Here is a 17474-nt window from a genome sequence, read left to right as displayed (position 1 = left end):
TATGTGGGGTTTAACGTCCCAAAACCACCATTTGATTATGAGAGACGCCGTAGTGGAAAACTCCGGAAATTTCGACCACCTGGGTTTCTTTAACGTGCACCCAAATCTGAGCACACGGGCCTACAACATTTCCGCCTCCATAAAGTTACGAGTCAAGCGGCGGTGGAAGCGGTTGCGGGTCTGCCCGCATGATGATGGCAATGAACATGCGCCTGCGCTTTCCTGCTGTATGTGAGAATTAGACCTAAAACAAAGGTTTAAATGGTTGTAACGAGGTTCCCTTTTTGACTTAATCGCTTCACATAACTGTCATAGCCAAGAAAGCAAGGAAGGGGGCCAGGGGGGGTGTCCTACCTTTCTGCCCTAGAATTTATCAACATTGAATGTGTAGTAATGTGTAGTATAACAGGCGCACACAAACGCACGTACGGGCATACAAAAAATGTGTACCCCCCCCCCCCCGAAAAATGTTTCTGGCTGCACTGCTGCTTCACATTTTCTCGTAGGAGTGCGAACGAGAAGCGGTGAGAGGTCGCCCCTCCACCCACCCCCACTTACCGAGTGTTCTTACAGTATGCTGTGTCTTAGTATGCTCACCGACGAGGCTTTATAGTGCGATCTGTACAAGTTCATGTTCTCTGTTTGTGTGTGTCTCAGTACGCTTTTCTTGCCGTTGTTTCCACTTCACTATGTAACAACTAGCCTATTTTTGCGCTATTTTTGCGTTTCTTCCGCTAGAATTGACCTGTCTATTTTATAGTTCCCGTTAAACGTTTTAAACATAGGCCGTATGCGCGGCCGAACGGCTGCAGAATCTTGCTGCTCACTGTTCGAGGTCGCGGCCTTCACTATATACCGAGGCTGCTGCATGTCGATGCTAATGCATGGAAAGTGAGCATCTACGCACACTAACAGTCCTTTGCTGGGTGGTTCTCGTACCATATGCGCAGTATGGTATAAGCGCTGTATACAACAGCTTGCACAAGTTTTAATCGACGTTCCACGGCTCAGGACGGCTGTTGCTGGTCATCCTCACCGTATAAGTAACTAGACAAATACTATATCATACTGGTCAGGCCTTCCATGACCAAGCACTTGACGCTCGCCAGTACAGCTACCTTATGACCACCTTGTAACAAACCTCCCTTAGCGATTTGGTGAGTGGGAAGGTCTCGAGCAGTTTTCCGCCATTCACATTTCTGCACTCTTTTTCTTTATCTCTTAGTTAGGCTGTGTCACAATGCAACTCTCAATAACGAGGACACTCTGCCCTCTGCATCCCCCCCTTCTTGTTTTTACTCCATGCCGTTATGTTTCCAACTGCACTTGTTCTTTTATATCATCTACACCAGTACCCGGAGCAGTGTTTATGCAGCTTTTACACTTCCTCTTCATTTCCGACGGGATGGAGCACTGCGCCGCTGAGCAAACGCCATTGTCCGGGGACCGTGCACCGGTGCTGTGTGTGTATACGTCTGGCTGGTTTTCCTTTCGCGCTGAGCTATACACCTGCGACGGCCAAACACGGTCGAACAGGACGCGCGCTTAGACACAAAGAATGCGCGTTTATAGGTTCGGATACAGCGGGATCACCTGTTCGCTCGACCGCGTCGCCTCTCCCGCAGTACATCCTTCTTTGCTCTTAAGCCCGTGTGCTGTGCTACTGTCGACGTCATCTGCTCAACCGAAACAGACAACATTTGTGGAGGTTAATGGTCTCGAGCCGATGAGTCTCTCTTCGACCCGGAGCCCCGACCGCAGACCCTGCAAGGCGTTCGGCGGCCGTCCGCACCCCACCGTGGGAAATCCGCATGGCTGTGGAGTGTTTGACTTTGGGACCAGGAGGAAATTGATTCACCTTGCTCCGCTTCCCGCCAGCTGCACCGTTACTCGCTGAGGAATTAAACAATGAATGAACGCAGAAGGACTGTGCGCGTATACATGTTTATTCATATGCCGGATCATCTACTTGGCCGCTCGGAGCGCCTGGACATTGGCATCCGTGTGCTCAATGGGCGCAGGAGAGTTTTCGTGTATGAAGGAAATTTCGGTGAGAACAGTTACCTTCGAGCTCCGTGAGAACGTTGGTGCTTTCGCTGCAGAACAACTACCACATGGTCATGTGAAATGCAAAAAAAAAGAGAAAAAAAACAATCCGGCAGCCATTGCTGCATGGCTTGCTAAAATCATTCAACGATATCGCCGGTTTCCGTGTGGTACTAAATTTCGTTGTCTTTTCTGGTACATATTACTGCTCGTACACAAGGGTGAGTGCCGGAAAGGCGGACAAAATTATATGTGCACCTTTTCTGAATCATAGTAACCGTCATTCTTGTAGCTGTGCGGTGAACTATATCAACAACTTCGACGTTGCAACTTTCAGTGTAGTGTATGGGAACATTCATTAACTACGCGAATGTTCGATTTGCTTATTTAATGAATGCCTTTTTGTTTGGTAGGCCGATTTATTGGTCGATAACAATGTTACGAAACGACATGTTGGCTTCACGCCACAGAGAAAGGCTACTGTTTTTTTTTTTTGAACACGTTAAGCTTCTTTTCGGGCACTTAACTCTGCGAGCGTAAGCATATTTTGTATTCCATCCCAGAAACACTAGCGTAGCCTACAACCGTATCCGATACTTCGTACGAAAATTCATCTCAGCAGCCACTGAAGAAATGCAGAAGACTGTACATCAAAATGAGGTCCACTTGATTCTGTCTTCTACATGCGAGAAAATGCGTATATTGAGCCTGAAGGTACGTTCATGAATAGGATGAACTGCTCTGTGCAAAGGTTTTTACTGCCCCATCGCACCGAATACGGTCGCTGTATACAATATCGTAGGACCTTCTCATCAGACCCATTCTTTGTACAACAGGGGTATAGCTTATTTGTGTGAAAATGATGGCCAGGAAGAAAGCACGGATTTGCGAAACGAATTGACAGTGTTATTGTCTGCACTTCCTGGCATGGTGTACAGGAAGATTTGATTGCATGTTGCACATGACGCAAGTATTCTTTAGAGTAATAAAAAAGCAGCATATACCCACGAGCTGAATGATGACGAGTGGGGTGAAGCTCTCCGCAGGGAGACGCACGATCGCACGGACGGATGGACGGGCGGGCAGACTGACGGATGGATGGACAGATAGACAGGCAGACGCACAGACGGACGCACGGACGGACGGACACTCCAAGTACCGTCATCTCGCATCTTTTCATCATATATTCATCATATACAATTGCACGAGATGCGAGCATGCGGCTCGAGACGTGAGACGCGAGCATGCGCAGTGGGGGTGCCGACGCCGCCACCAACGCCGGATTTGAGAGTTGTATTATAGGTGCGACTATGAAATGCTCCGCATTTAAAGTTAATGGCCACTAGCCAAAAAGAAACCTACAAGCCACTGCTGCGCGTGCAGTAGTTCACTTTCTGGAGGAATCAGAAATGTCACAAAAGTACTAAACCAGAAAATAAAGTGTATTCACGTTCTGTTAGCAGGTATGTTTCACTTCAGTGTTCCTGTGTTCACATTTTGGTGGAGGAATATTTGTGAAAACAGTGCAGTACTAAAGGGACTGCTGCCGAGAGACACGATCATTTTTGACCGTGTTTTAGCAAACTTTCATGTTGGTGTGGACATTTTAATTGCGTCATTACTGTGTGTGTGCGTGTGCGTGTGTGTGTGCGTGCGTGCGTGCGTGTGTGTGTGTGTGTGTGTGTGTGTGTGTGCGTGCGTGCGTGCGTGTGTGTGTGCGTGTGTGTGTGTGTGTGTGCGTGCGTGTGTGTGTGTGTGTGTGTGCGTGCGTGCGTGTGTGCGTGTGTGTGTGTGTGTGTGTGTGTGTGTGTTTTAAAACCCTGTAAGGTGTGGCCAGATTTTTGGATCGAAAAACTCAGACTCGGTGCGTAAGTGATCTGCAATGCACTTTTGTATAGCTTTGTGTTTAATATCTAATATGCGATCACGACCGTTGTGCAAAAGAAGATGCGTAGCTGGCGATACGCATGGCACCACTCTCCTTATATACATTTAGTAAAAAAAAGGGGGGGGGGGGTAGGAAGTAAATAAACAGTACAAAGTCCGTGTGATAATAGGCGGATACCAAGGGAGATGATGCGTATTGAATCCTTACGAATTGTTAATTCAGAGCACGCTCAGTCGAGAACTCTTAGTAGATGTGAAGAAGACGTTGACGCTACTCACCTCTTATTGAACCTCGTAGTACAACTATAGATCAATGTAGGTAAATAAGATGACCCAGCCTAATACAGTTTTGTAGCTGTAGATTATGGGAATAAGCTGATTTGGATGCTTATAGGCTGACCCATGACCATCGAGTCCAGTTCGCGGTGTAGTTTTGCCTTACACGGCGTTTCTAACGTTTCCACAGTTCCCTGAGTTGACCACTAGTCGAATACGTAAGTAAAGAAACCTTTATATCTTTGATCTGAGATAACGTATGCATCGCAACTTGCGGTACGTAAAATATCACGAGACTCACTGAATAATTTGCATTGAAGGCATTGCGTCGTGGTGGTGGCAAGTTTGCAGAAAAAGTGACCCGTACATTTGAAGGATTTTTTGAAGGACATTTGAAACATTTTTTTCTGCTGTATTTGTTTTATGACACGCTTCCTCTGTGTTTGATCTACCCTCTCGCTTTTCCCCTTCCCCCGACTTCTGCGAAGCCTCGTGATGGTAAAATAAATTACTATGATACGTTTGCGTATATCTCCAGAATGCCGTATTTGCGAGAACTTGTCAAATATCTACAACGGCCGCAGTCTAAGGGCCGATTCCCCTATATATATGTCGTGTAATACTACTGAAAATAAAAAGTATGTTTAATGAGATTAAACGCAAAGAGGCTCAGTTGATATTGTGCCAAATCTATCAAATGACTGTGACACCCATATTCAGTTCCGACTCACTCTATTCAGGCTTTAAACAGTGTCATGCAACAGTGTCGACATCGTTCACGATGAACTGTTGTTTCTAGAAACGGCGCCTGTTAAACCAGCTTTGAAACACTAATAGCCTTCCTGGCATTTGTGTTGAATGAGAAGCAGCGTTGTAATCTCAGACGGCTGCGATTTTCATTACGGTGTGGTTCGTTTGCGTTAAAACCGCATCTAAGCGCGCGCGTTTATCAACCCGACTGTGCGGAGACCTGGGTTCTCAATGCATTGACTCACTGAATGAAACCCGATGCAATACGATCAGCACAAAGTTAGCAGCAAATGAAGCGAGAATAACGAATACAGCAAGGCAGTTTGTTTCGACAGTTGAATGCGCAAAGTCCTGCGACTGTGACACTGTTTTCTCATTTAAACCCTCTTTATTCGCACTTGCAGATACACACACATTCATCACTGTTAGCGTCTTTCGACTGAACTGATACGATCGTATAACTGTTGTGGCGCCCTCGTGTCGCGTCGAAACAGCGAAAGAGTTTGCAGTTTTTTCCGAGGCAGCCTTTTATTCTATCTTTATATATCGTAGACTGAAACGGCGATAAACGTACTGCGGGAGTATCTTTTTCTCATTCCGCTATCTACTCATTCCCTTCCAGAAAGCCATAGTTCTCGATAAACGCTATATAGTTTCTCAGTACGCTATATCATAAATGGCATCGGAGGAATGTACTTAGTACTTTGGAAAATGATGCGTTCGAGCGCGTGGCCCATGGGCCGTGTCCTCGTATGCGTAATGTTCTTTTCAGGTTTCAACCTGGTTTAAAGTAGCTAAACGTCCTTGATGTGCCCTCTTGGTTTGCCAACGAAATTTCGTAGTGCAGTCTACGAATGAGGATGTGTCATTACTATATATGGTTCCCTGTCTGGCTTGAACTCGAAATTAGTGTGCATAGAAGGGCTCTGGTCTTCCCATAAGAGGACACGAAGTATCACCATAACCCCCCCTCTTTAACATCCCCACTCTTTGGTCTAGTTCTAACGGAAACAAGCCTCGCAGGGAATGCAAAAATTAACATGAACTGATTAGGTGCTCCCAACAGTGACCTGCCTTCGGTCCATGTCTTTCGGGAGTTTAAAATGGGAATTGAGCAGCTCATGAAATCAATCAGTGGTCCTGGGCCGCGATTATCGTGAATAAACCTGCATGACCGTAATCTTTTATTTTAAACAACGGTGGGATATCTCCAACTGAGGACAGGTATGGGACGGTACCCCTGAGATTACTGGGCGGGAAGGCGGAGCTTACCCCTCTGGGCGCACGCCTATGCAGGCGGGTCATAGGCCAACTGTATGACTGTAAGTTCGACCGCTCTGACTCTATCGAACAGTCGCTCACTTCTATGGGCACGGAGGACGTCACCGTCGGTCTTCCGCACCGGTTCAAATCACTGCACCGCGCCAGAGGGCCCGCTCTGCCTTTTTCCGCGCGCTCGCACACACGTGGTCATTTGGCTGCGGTCCCTTACGGTATAGCGGCCGGCGGCATTCACCGTTGCCGTCACGCCTCAGCTACTACCGGCAGGACGTACGTCTGTGAGGTTGCGTGTAGGGGGTTGGTAGCAGCTGCCCTCTCCCGTCGGGCTCCACAGGTCCGTCCGTAGGTGAGCGCGCAGACCCGTATATAGTGATCGTTTGCGTAACGCTAACCGCGTACCACCGCAGAATAAGAAACAACAACCGTGGGGCGTTTTGTGGAGAGCGAGAAATGGAGAGTGTTTTCACGTTGTTGAATTCTCGGGGCAGGCCCACAAGGCGGAGAAACCGCTTACTCTGACGTTCTCGCTCCGCTGGGAAAGGAGCCAAGAGCAAAAAGGAAAAGTGGTACGGGTGATGGCAAAAGAAAACAACACGGCAAGAGAACCGAGGACATCGACGGGAAGCCAGGCATTTGGGCGGTATGAGCGAGGGAGAGATGCGACAACTGCCCTCTCTGTCGGATCTAGCCCTCCTTGCGAAGTCGTGGTGACGTTGCCGAGAGCGAGAGATAGATTGGCTTCTGTTTCGTTCTGTTTTTCTCGTTCTTCATTGGGCCACCGGAGGAAGTTCCGGTGTGTCTGTGTCGGAGGTGCCTAGCGGTGTGCGCTGTGGTGGCGGCTTTCACCGAAGCCTTCGCGGCAGTACTGGGATGCGCTTGCCGCGTTTGTGACAGGAGGTTGATCATTCTGCGACTTGTGACGCGCGCGCACAACCGATCTCACTCACTCGTTGGCGTACCGTCCGCCCAGGCGCAAGCGTTAGCGTCTTGTCCACCACGGAATAATGGACTCCGGATCGTGCGCGTTTCTGGATCAACGCCACGGGATGCGACGCGCATATGCTGCGAGCCAGAGCGTTGCCGTTTCAACGTGACTGCGTTCAACGCCGCCAACACTGATGTGGTTCTCCTAAACATCGTCGACAGTGCTTCTCTATTCAGTTAGGGCATGTGAGCCTTTTGTGCTACTTCCATAGTGGAGTATTATTTAGTTCTCGTCTTCATCGCGGGCGACAGCCATGGCGCGAATTGCTTTGCGGTCTGAACGGCGCTTCTGGTGGGAATGTGCTGTCCTTTACGGCTTGCTCCTCTGCTGGATGTACATTGGTGAGTAACCGATTGGGTGGTTCATTTTTGTCGCTGAAATTTTGGCAAGCTCAGTCACGGGCTTTCCAAGAATATTTGATTTTAGTATTCAGATGTTACTTATGTTTCAAAAAGAAAATAATGACAAAAAGAACCTCTGTAATTCAGAGTTTCAGTGGTGTTTGCGTATGAATGTTATGATCGTGTACTTAGATCTCATTGGTCAGATCAGGTTTTCGCTCCATCAAACAACGCACATCGCCGAATATAACTTAAGAAGGGGATCTCGAAGCATTGATGTAGAGGCCGATGAACACTCCCTGTCTAATCAACATGAACTGCATGGTGGACTTCTTTGCGCCCAGTATATGCATTCGAACAAGTAGAACAGTTGACGTGCACAGAGCACTTCAGCGCAACATAGACCACTCATTGTTCTTTAGCTCTATGTAAATACACACATTGTAGCAAACACTAGGGCTTCATTCGTTATTGGTTCAAGCACGTTGGTGCTTAGCGCTGATGCCTTTTTATTCATGTGGGCGAACCGTTGCAGCATGCGGCTCAATGTAGAGGTGCTTCAAATGAAGGCGGCATGATTTCCCACTACGCTCATTAATCTGGCGAAAAAAAATGCCTCCGAGTAATTCAAGCGCTAGAAACCTTGACCCCGTTGATTCGAAAGGCAGTTGCTGACCCTGTAGAGTTTCATTCGGCACCGTCTGCTGAGCCACGTGGCTGACACAACAGGAGGGTAACTTGCACGTCATACACCGCCCACTTTCAACGTAATTGCCCACCGCAAGGGTAATTCAAAAGCACAGTCGTTTAGGGCTCCATTTGCTTTTATGCGCATCAGGCCTCCATTCGTAGTTGCACGTCCGTGGTTACTTCAATGCAGGAAGAGATTACCGCTCTCTCTCAGTAAAGTGAGTAACACTGCCTAAATCAATGTTTGTTCAGTGATCTACATGACAGTTTAAAATACACTTCAAGTGAAACTAACTCTGACATACATGACAGCACGCGATGGAAACATAACGGAGTGCGTATACCGCGTTTACTCGTTTGTAACGCGAGTTTCTTTTTGCCAGATTTTCGTTACCTAAAGTACACCCTAACGCTGCAATCGCGTAGCAAAACTCTATTTTTTTTCTTCTTGGACGTAATGAAAAGTCAATGCTCGCGTTACGATCGTGGTCGTATTACAGCCGAGTAAATACGGTACTTTTATTCTGCCTTGAATGCGACAAACGTACTTAGTCTGCATCTGGCTGCGTCTAACTATAGTATGTAATGAAAGCACAGAACAACCACTTCGCAGCTGAATTACCGTAATGCCCCACAAAAGCTGTTATAATTAAAAATCGCTCAATTCGTGTCCTCTTTTTTACTTGATGATGTGTGAACATCATTAGAAAATGCCGAACCAAAATTGTTAAAATACACCATTGCAATAAAAACGCACGAAAAGTAGGAAATATCACTAGACAAAGAAAGCAAAGTAATGCGTGACAAGCGAAGCGGTTGTATGCCAGAGAAATGCCCGGCGTCAAGGATGTGGACACAAAGGCGTGAGAAATCGACCAGCACGGTGTTTGCTGTCGCCCGGGGCCAGACGGTTATTTCCTGCGTTTACGTTGCGAGACGTAACGCAACTGCGCTATCTTTTTTGTTCATCCCATCGGGAGTGGCTCACGTGGAACAGCTAATAACGAGGTTGCAAGGTATGCGTCCTCACATGTTCTTGCTAAACCTCGGAGCAACTGGAGAGATGAAATAAAAAGGAGGTTTGTTCTTAGTGTTTCATAAAAGTAGATGTTGAGGTCTGTTAACATTTAATGAAAATTTTGTGCATGAAGGAAAGCTGCAACGACTAGTCAATTATTAGTTAGTCAAATATTGCTGGTTAAGGTCAGCTTTTAAGCCTTCATGCTGATAGTGTTTATAGAGTAAGAGATACTTTCATTAGGTACGGCCGGCTTTGTACAGTTAGTTTAGTGCTGCGTGGCTCCTACGTATTGTGTCTGTAGCGTGGCACGGCGCGTGTATACGTGCAAGTAAACTTGTTCACGCACCGCTGAGGTTCAACACTAAAGACGCAAAACTGTTGGCTCGCTTTATATTACTCCCTGAATATTCTTCAACATCTTCTTCTACATTGTCTACGTCTTCGCCCCGCCGCGGTAGTCTAGTGGCTAGGGTACTCGGCTTCTGACCCGCAGGTCACGGGATTGAATCCCGGCTGCGGCGGCTGCATTTCCGATGGAGGCGGAAATGTTGTAGGTCCGTGTGCTAAGATTTGGGTGCACGTTAATGAACCCCAGGTGGTCGAAATTTCCGGAGCCCTCCACTACGGCGTCTCATAATTATATGGTGGTTTTGGGACGTTAAACCCCACAAATCCAAATCCCTTCACTACGGCGTCTCTCATAATCATATGGTGCTTTTGGGACGTTAAACCCTACATATCAATCAATCAGTCTACGTCTTCCCATTGACACTTGTGCAGGGCCTATAGCTCTTAAGAGGCGAGAGACATGGGCTCTTGTTTTGAGTGCGAAGCATTATACTTAGTCGCATGATCTCGCGCTTCGGCGTCGGTGGTGGCGCCGTCCACACGCCCGCTGCGTGTGCTTCTCGTGCCGGCCCAGGGAGACATCCGCAAACCTGTCGCTCCCCTCCCACTCTCTCGCCTCGCAAGGCCGACGTAGGCAGTGTCTGTTAGTAAAAAAAAAAAAACACTGCTCGCGCTGCACAACCGTTGACTGGCCCCTTTCACTGTTTACAAACACAGGTCGTTGATGACATCTGGTTTCGTCTACCAATGTGCCTTTGGGCAAGAAAAGATTTTGGAAATCCTGACGATCTTCTATAGTTTCTTTCTTTTATTTGGCAAAATTTAAAAAATGGCCCCCTGATTTTCTACAGTTTTCTTCTTTTATTTGACAAAATATATTCAAGTAAATCTTCTTCTGAGCTGCATAAAAATTAGAAGAGACTTCATTTTATCTGAGTCTAAAGAGAGGTTTTCTTTACCCTTAAAAAAAACTTGAAAGCGTGGTTTCAGTTTCGACGTTGGGAGCTGGTAAATTAGGTGACCAGAAATTGTTTTTGCAGTACAACGCTTCCAATCTGAATCACGCATTCGGAATTCAGTCAAAGGCGTTTTTACTTGACTTTCGCTTGACGTTAAAGGCAACGCTTCTCCAGCATTCAATAAATAAGAATAATAAGGACGAAATAACAATTAAATATTCCCAAACCATAGCCGATTACGCAACAATCACGCAATACTCCCCCTACTCTGTGACGCATTTACTCGGGTTCACGCCCGTGGGAAGATGCATGTGACATTTTTGTTCGTTCGTTTGTTTCCTCGGGCACATACCTACTCTGGAAAACAGGCCAGGCGTCGCAATGGTAATTTAGATAATAATCATGCCGATGTCTTCTTCATACTCTTAGAAGACTCTGCTTGCATGAATACACATAACTGGCCTTCCCTAATTAACGTTAACCATTGCGTAGCAATCGCCAATTTGTTGTTTTCGTGATGCATAGCCTTTACCGTTACCCTATATACTGGATAAAACCGCTGGGGTTGGACAAGACGAACCAGCATTGTGAGCTACTATGCTTTTCTATCGAGTCGTTCACAACGCGGCTATAAACCAACTTGTCCAAGTGGACGGTATATATATATATATATATATATATATATATATATATATATATATATATATATATATATATATACATATATATATATATATATATATATATATATATATATATATATATATATATATATATATATATATATATATATATATATATATATATATATATATATATATATATATATAAAACAAGTTTAGAGGCTACAGTATCGTCGCGTCGCAATATACATATAGACATTTACTGCGTCTAGCCTTGTGTTACTTTTAGAGCAAGTGGATCGACTGCCGGTCTATTGCTTGGAGCCTCGAATCCAACATGTGCAGTGCGCGTAAAATAGTCGCCCCCGTCTGCACTGGAGATTTGATAGTCGGCTCGTGTTGTCGTAGCCGCTGCGCAGTACTTTTTTTTTCTTTTTTTGCCAGATGCTCGCCACGCGTTGTCGAGAAGCTGTATACTCAGAAGCAGATTTTATTCTCCCTTTATCGCACATGCAACCAACATTTAGAAGTATATGTGCGATGATTGTGGTGTGCTACGAAGCAATGTAGTCCCGCCATACGTTAGCGGCAGATGCTGCAGTGTCACGTACAACTATAGACCGGCTTAATATCAAACAGGATGAGAAACCGCACAACGAATTCAAGAAGGTGCCCCTTCATAAAGGGTACAGGGGGGGGGGGGGGGGAAGAGCATGGTTCCGGGAAGAAAACCATTGAGCCGGATGTTTTTATACTAGACAAGTCGCGTCGCACTGCAATATTTCAAATCAGAACTACGAAGAAATCAATGGCCTGGCACGAAATGAGCTCAAGATTGGTGAATACAATATCAACAGACCACTACTACTATATGCGCTGTGGCTTAAATAAAAGTTAGAAAATGACGAAAAAAAAAGCAACTTCGTTTAACCGCTCCCTCTACAATTTTCGTATGGCACCAAGCTGCAAGAATACTTTTGATAGATACAGGTAGATTAGGCAGCCACTTATTTAGTTTATTGAACGTGTAGTTAAAATACCAGGATTAATTAAGTTCCAGTGTGTGTGTGTGTGTGTGTGTGTGTGTGTGTGTGTGTGTGTGTGTGTGTGTGTGTGTGTGTGTGTGTGTGTGTGTGTGTGTGTGTGTGTGTGTGTGTGTGTGTGTGTGTGTGTGTGTGTGTGTGTTTGAGCGCCAAGTTCAAGAGGAATGTTGAGCTCGAAGATGCACCCGGGATAGCGTTCATGACAGCGAGGAGGTACAATCACCGAAAAGCCGCGTTGATCTGTAGTCCCTTAGCGCTCCGAACTGGAAACGGCTAGGGAAGGAGGAAAGCCGTCCAACTTGTGTGCGGCTGTAGACCTTGAGAAATGTCCGAAACATGAATTCCAAGGAGAACGAAAACACCGGTTATCTTCGGAGTGGTGGATCACTGATGTGTGTGTGTTTTTTTTTGTTTCTTGTTTTCTGTTTTGGCGGACTTGGAGGACGCATGGAGGCGCGTCCCTTCGAAGCCGACGAAATTCCCGAAACTTACTTACCGAAAGAGCGAGCATGGACAGGGGAGAAACCAGAACGCCGGAGAATCACTGGATAATCTCCGAGAACTGATTGATTTACGCACGAACGTGTACGCTCTTCTTTGTTGTAGGCCACAGCAAAAAACGACCATGGTGCAAAGAAAAAAAGGTTTTGTCTCAACGAAAGGTTGTTAGATCTTTTGAAGTGAAATCGGGCGTCCAACTCTGCTTTTCATGTCGAGCTTTCCAAATGTCTACTTTCTTGCTTTATATATATGTCTCCATTTTTCTTTATAGTAGGGTTTTGAGAGGCAGTGATTCTTTAAATTGTTCTGACATTGGTAAACGTTAGTGTTGCCAATGAAAATGTGGTCAAGGTTAATCTTATAGTGAACTAGAACCAACGTTCTATATCACTATAGTTTGCCTGATGAAGGTCTGCATGTGCATTCTCTTACGCTTTCCACTTCCCAGATAGTTCTGGTAAAAAGCTAAGATTATTTGGCCTTGCGAAATAAAGAGAGCAAAATACAAAGAATGACAGACTGTCATTTTTTGTCATAATTGTCAGACTGTCATAACTTGTCAAAAGAATGACAAATTATAACTGTGCATGCTGTGTGAAGGAGACAATGGAAACAAATAAGTACAAGATGGATGACGGTGAAGACAAAAGATGAAGGTAGAGCATATAATGGGCAAATCTATGCTAGAAGCTCAAAAGAGTCCAAGACCTTACTGCTGAAAACAAAGTTATATGAGGTCTGGCCAAGCGGCCTGAATTCTAGATTTGCAGTTTTTCCTGGAAATGGTCCAGTACACTGCCTATGAAGACGTTTGACTGTTTATAGACTGTAGAGGATAGCTTGAATATGTGCTTCTCAACTCGTTATACTATGGTTACATTGTACAACTAGCCTTTGCATTACCTACTTAAATGGGTCATGAACGTTTGTACCTGATTTTTTTTTCTTCTCCGTAAAAAAAAAAAAACACGTCTCTTCCGCCCGACAATTTCTAGAAAATCATCGGAACAAAGAAACTCGTGGGCTCAGAATTGTAGTCATCAGAGACACCCCATTTGTTACAACGATGACAATGACGAGGATGACGACAGAAATATCAAATCAGATGAGATAAAATCAAATCACAACAACAACAACAACAACAACAACAACAACAACAACAACAACAACGTTTTTTATCAGAAAAGCATCCATCGAATTTATAAAACTAATAATACTGTTTGGAAGTTCCTCATCAGAATTTGCTGTTGAGCTCGCAGTAGCACGTGAGAGGACATCGCCAAAGATGTGGCTATATTAAGCAATTCGGTAGTAATTGCAAAGAAATAATAACAATATATAGAAACACAAATGCCCTATAGGAAAATGGTTTACAGAATAAATGGGATCATGGCACTGCGAAAACATCTCAGATCCAGGTCTCACTCGGTGTGCACGAATTTCCTCTGGCCAATAAAAGTGTAGCTTCTCTCGTTTCGTTTATTGTAGTTTTTTCTTTCCTCATGCGGATTACAATTATTGCCGTGGACCAGACGAAGCCTCCTTTTCCGTCGCTTACAAAACATTGACCGCGCTGCTTGGTCAACTTTTTTGTACTTTCGATGTGCGACAAAGTGAAGTGTTTTAACAATACCTTTAGTCCGACAGTGGAGGTACAAGGAAAGCGACACATTGTTCAAGCATGATATCTGCAAGATTAGCGGCTGTGGCTGGAACAGTGGCGATATGTCTGGCGCGAAACAAAAGCTCATCAAGTCTTTCTCTCGTGACACCCTCACGAGAATGCGATTGCTGTACGTACCGCCAGATTTCGTCTGGTTGCTTGAAATGGTGTCAATAACTTGGTGATCACTCCAATTTCCTCGCACACTCAGGTCTACAGCCATGCATTCGCACCATGTATTCCACTAAACATGGCACTTTCAATGACGTTATTGATTATTTAGTTGTATTTTTACTACATTTTATGCCTTCTCTAAAATTATTGTTAGAAGAAGATAACCAATTCGTTCACACAAACTCCTTACGCGTCCGACAGAGTATACACTTGTTCATTTTCTCAGTGAACGACGAAGTTGATTTTAGGCAGTGTCTGTTGACATCAACAGCGGGCAACCGTTTCGACCTTATTTGGTGTTTCATTGTGAGAAATGAAATGGCAGCGTGCGATAAATGGGTCCACTTTAGTGTGAGCGAGTCTTTCCTTTAGACTGCAGTGACAAACATTAACGGCGTTAGAACAGTTGTCCTAAGGAGCTGCTCACTGCACTCGCCTCTCGTTGTGCTGCGGACAATAAAATGTGCACACATCGTCTTATCTCTCTCTGTTTCGCGTCTTGCCGGACTTATTTAGCGTCGTCGCTAAACAGGATGCCTGTCCACTTCCTCGTTTAGACAGCACGCACGACGACAAGCGCACATCTCTGTCAATTAACCACCGACGATTGGCGTCCGGGAGTCTTGTGTCGACTACGGAATCGATCGAGCTGTACAAGTCCCTAGATGGCAATTTAAAAATGCAACGGGACACGTGCGACGAGTTTTTCGGCGTCTACAGGGGTCGAAGGAGTTTAGGTAAGGGTGTAAGCCAGCGTGCCAGCAACTTTCGGGAGTGCCCGATCTGTCGGCTACACCTACACAGTGAAAGCCGTGACGTGACCTTTCACGCTCCGGTATAGGCAAACACGGCCCAAACATTGCCCTGAGTTACAGAGTTTGCCCTTTGAAAGCCCATCGAAGCATCTCCCAGAGGGAGGTCAGCAGAGTGCAAGTCGGCATTTTCCCCGAAGTGTATTGTACGTACCAAGGTGGAGACCTTATAAACTCTCCGGCCATACAGCACCGACGCGAGGAAAAAGTACGGATCGATGGGACGGCCAAGTTCAATGGAAGCTGCCATTGAGACAAACGATGGAGGCCCATCTCGGGGGAATCTTTTCTTTCCCTGGAAATTGGCCGTAGTTCACTCGGGGCATTACCTCCGCTCCGGGCCCGTGATGTTTTTCAATGCCATCGACCTTCGTGGTACGCTAATTTATACGTCGTCTGTTTGGTAGTGCTACTCTGTTCTATTCCACAGGGCTGGTAATTTAGATAGATAGATAGATAGATAGATAGATAGATAGATAGATAGATAGATAGATAGATAGATAGATAGATAGATAGATAGATAGATAGATAGAGAGATAGATAGATAGATAGATAGATAGATAGATAGATAGATAGATAGATAGATAGATAGATAGATAGATAGATAGATAGATAGATAGATAGATAGATAGATAGATAGATAGATAGATAGATAGATAGATAGATAGATAGATAGATAGATAGATAGATAGATAGATAGATAGATGAAAGAAAAAAATCACTTTATTATAACAAGTAGCTTTTATCATTGCATTGTATTATTGTTTCTCTAAATAAGCGAATTCATGCTGAAATTTGGCATCAATGGTGTTGCCTTCTCCCTTTGTATTCGCCATGCACGACGCGTAGCGAATTCGGCCCAGCTCCGGAGTATAGCTGAAGAGAAAAATATAAGTTTAAACAGTTGCTGATTCACTCCGAAAATCACAGAAAAGTTCGCAAATAGTACATCGCACCCACACCAGTTCCTTGAAAACATACTTCTCTCTGTCGCTTCTTGTTCGACGATTTCTCGTCTTTTCTTGAAATCGCATTTCTGTCGCTTACGAACACCATGCGCAGAAGGTCAGCCAACGACATTTACACTTCGACGCGAAGAAAGTCTCTCACAGCGTACATACAGAGCCGCACTACAAGTAAGGTAGCCATCGAGGCCGGCCGCCTTGGCGTAGGACGGGGCGTGTTGCAATGCGTCAAAATGCGATGCAGTGCTACACCCACGCAACCTTCACCAACGCACACGGCAAACGCGTAGGCCTGGGTGTTTTTTTTTTTTTTTTGAGATTTGCTACTCGCTCTAGCGTGTCGCTTTTCCGCTCCGTCTCTGCAAGCGAAGTCAGTAGCTGAGCGCATGTGTATGCGAGCTCCTGCAGGAAATCATGGCGAAAATAAACTCGAGGTAAATTACTTCCTAAGGCGCAGCAAAACGCCTCAAATCTCGCTTTCTATCGCAATTAATACTCTTTATCGTAAAGTTCCGAGGAAAGCTTAGAACACAAGTTATAGAGCATTAGCTGACATGCAGTGTTATGCAATGGGTTTGATGTTTTGGCACTGTTATTCAACCGATAAAGTGTACTGGGGCGCGTACGCCCTACGCGTTGTAACGAAACGTTATTGAATAGTAACATTGATGATTCTGGGAGCAAGGATAGCATAAACTGTGGTTACGACCTTCTGCAGAATAATTAATCACACGAAAGTTCATCGTGCTCACGAGACTTTGAAGTGGGTGTCTCCTATCTGTTTATGATATACCGAATGCATTGCGGCGCAAACACAGAAGTCGAAAGCTGGATATGTCACTGCGGCCTTGGTTTGGATTTCGTGAATCTGTAGGCGCCGGAATTGCGCGTCACCTCTATTAAAGGTTAAAAAAAAACATGTAATTATTGCTAATGTCGGTATTTTCACCGTGTGCTTTTGATGTAGCACTTCCGTTGCGGTGCCTTCATGAACGTTATTCAAAACACTCGTCACGTCGTTTTGACGGATAGGAATGAGAATTTCGTATTTTTTTATTACAATGTGCCAACCCGGTGTGTCTGCGAAGCCTTTTAGTTCCATGAACAGT

General features: G+C 45.2%; 1 protein-coding gene across 3 annotated transcripts in view; it reads left to right on the top strand.

Moving 5' to 3' along the window:
* LOC119170244 (vascular endothelial growth factor receptor 1) overlaps window positions 1-17474 on the top strand; it is an 89493-nt gene that overhangs the window by 22282 nt on the left and 49737 nt on the right. For 2 of the 3 annotated variants that reach the window (XM_037421354.2, XM_075877776.1), the window contains exon 1: window positions 7345-7566. The exons of the other annotated variant lie outside the window; for it this stretch is intronic. In XM_037421354.2, the coding sequence (XP_037277251.2) occupies window positions 7479-7566 (88 nt within the window). In that variant the 5' untranslated portion in view covers window positions 7345-7478. Of the gene's footprint in view, window positions 1-7344; window positions 7567-17474 lie in introns of those variants that run through there. 3 annotated transcript variants of the gene reach the window in all.

The sequence above is a fragment of the Rhipicephalus microplus genome, chromosome 2, assembly GCF_043290135.1.
Source record: "Rhipicephalus microplus isolate Deutch F79 chromosome 2, USDA_Rmic, whole genome shotgun sequence".
Taxonomy (NCBI): Eukaryota; Metazoa; Arthropoda; class Arachnida; order Ixodida; family Ixodidae; genus Rhipicephalus; species Rhipicephalus microplus.
The sequence above is the reverse complement of the archived record's forward strand: the minus strand, read 5'-3'. Positions and strand labels throughout refer to the sequence as shown.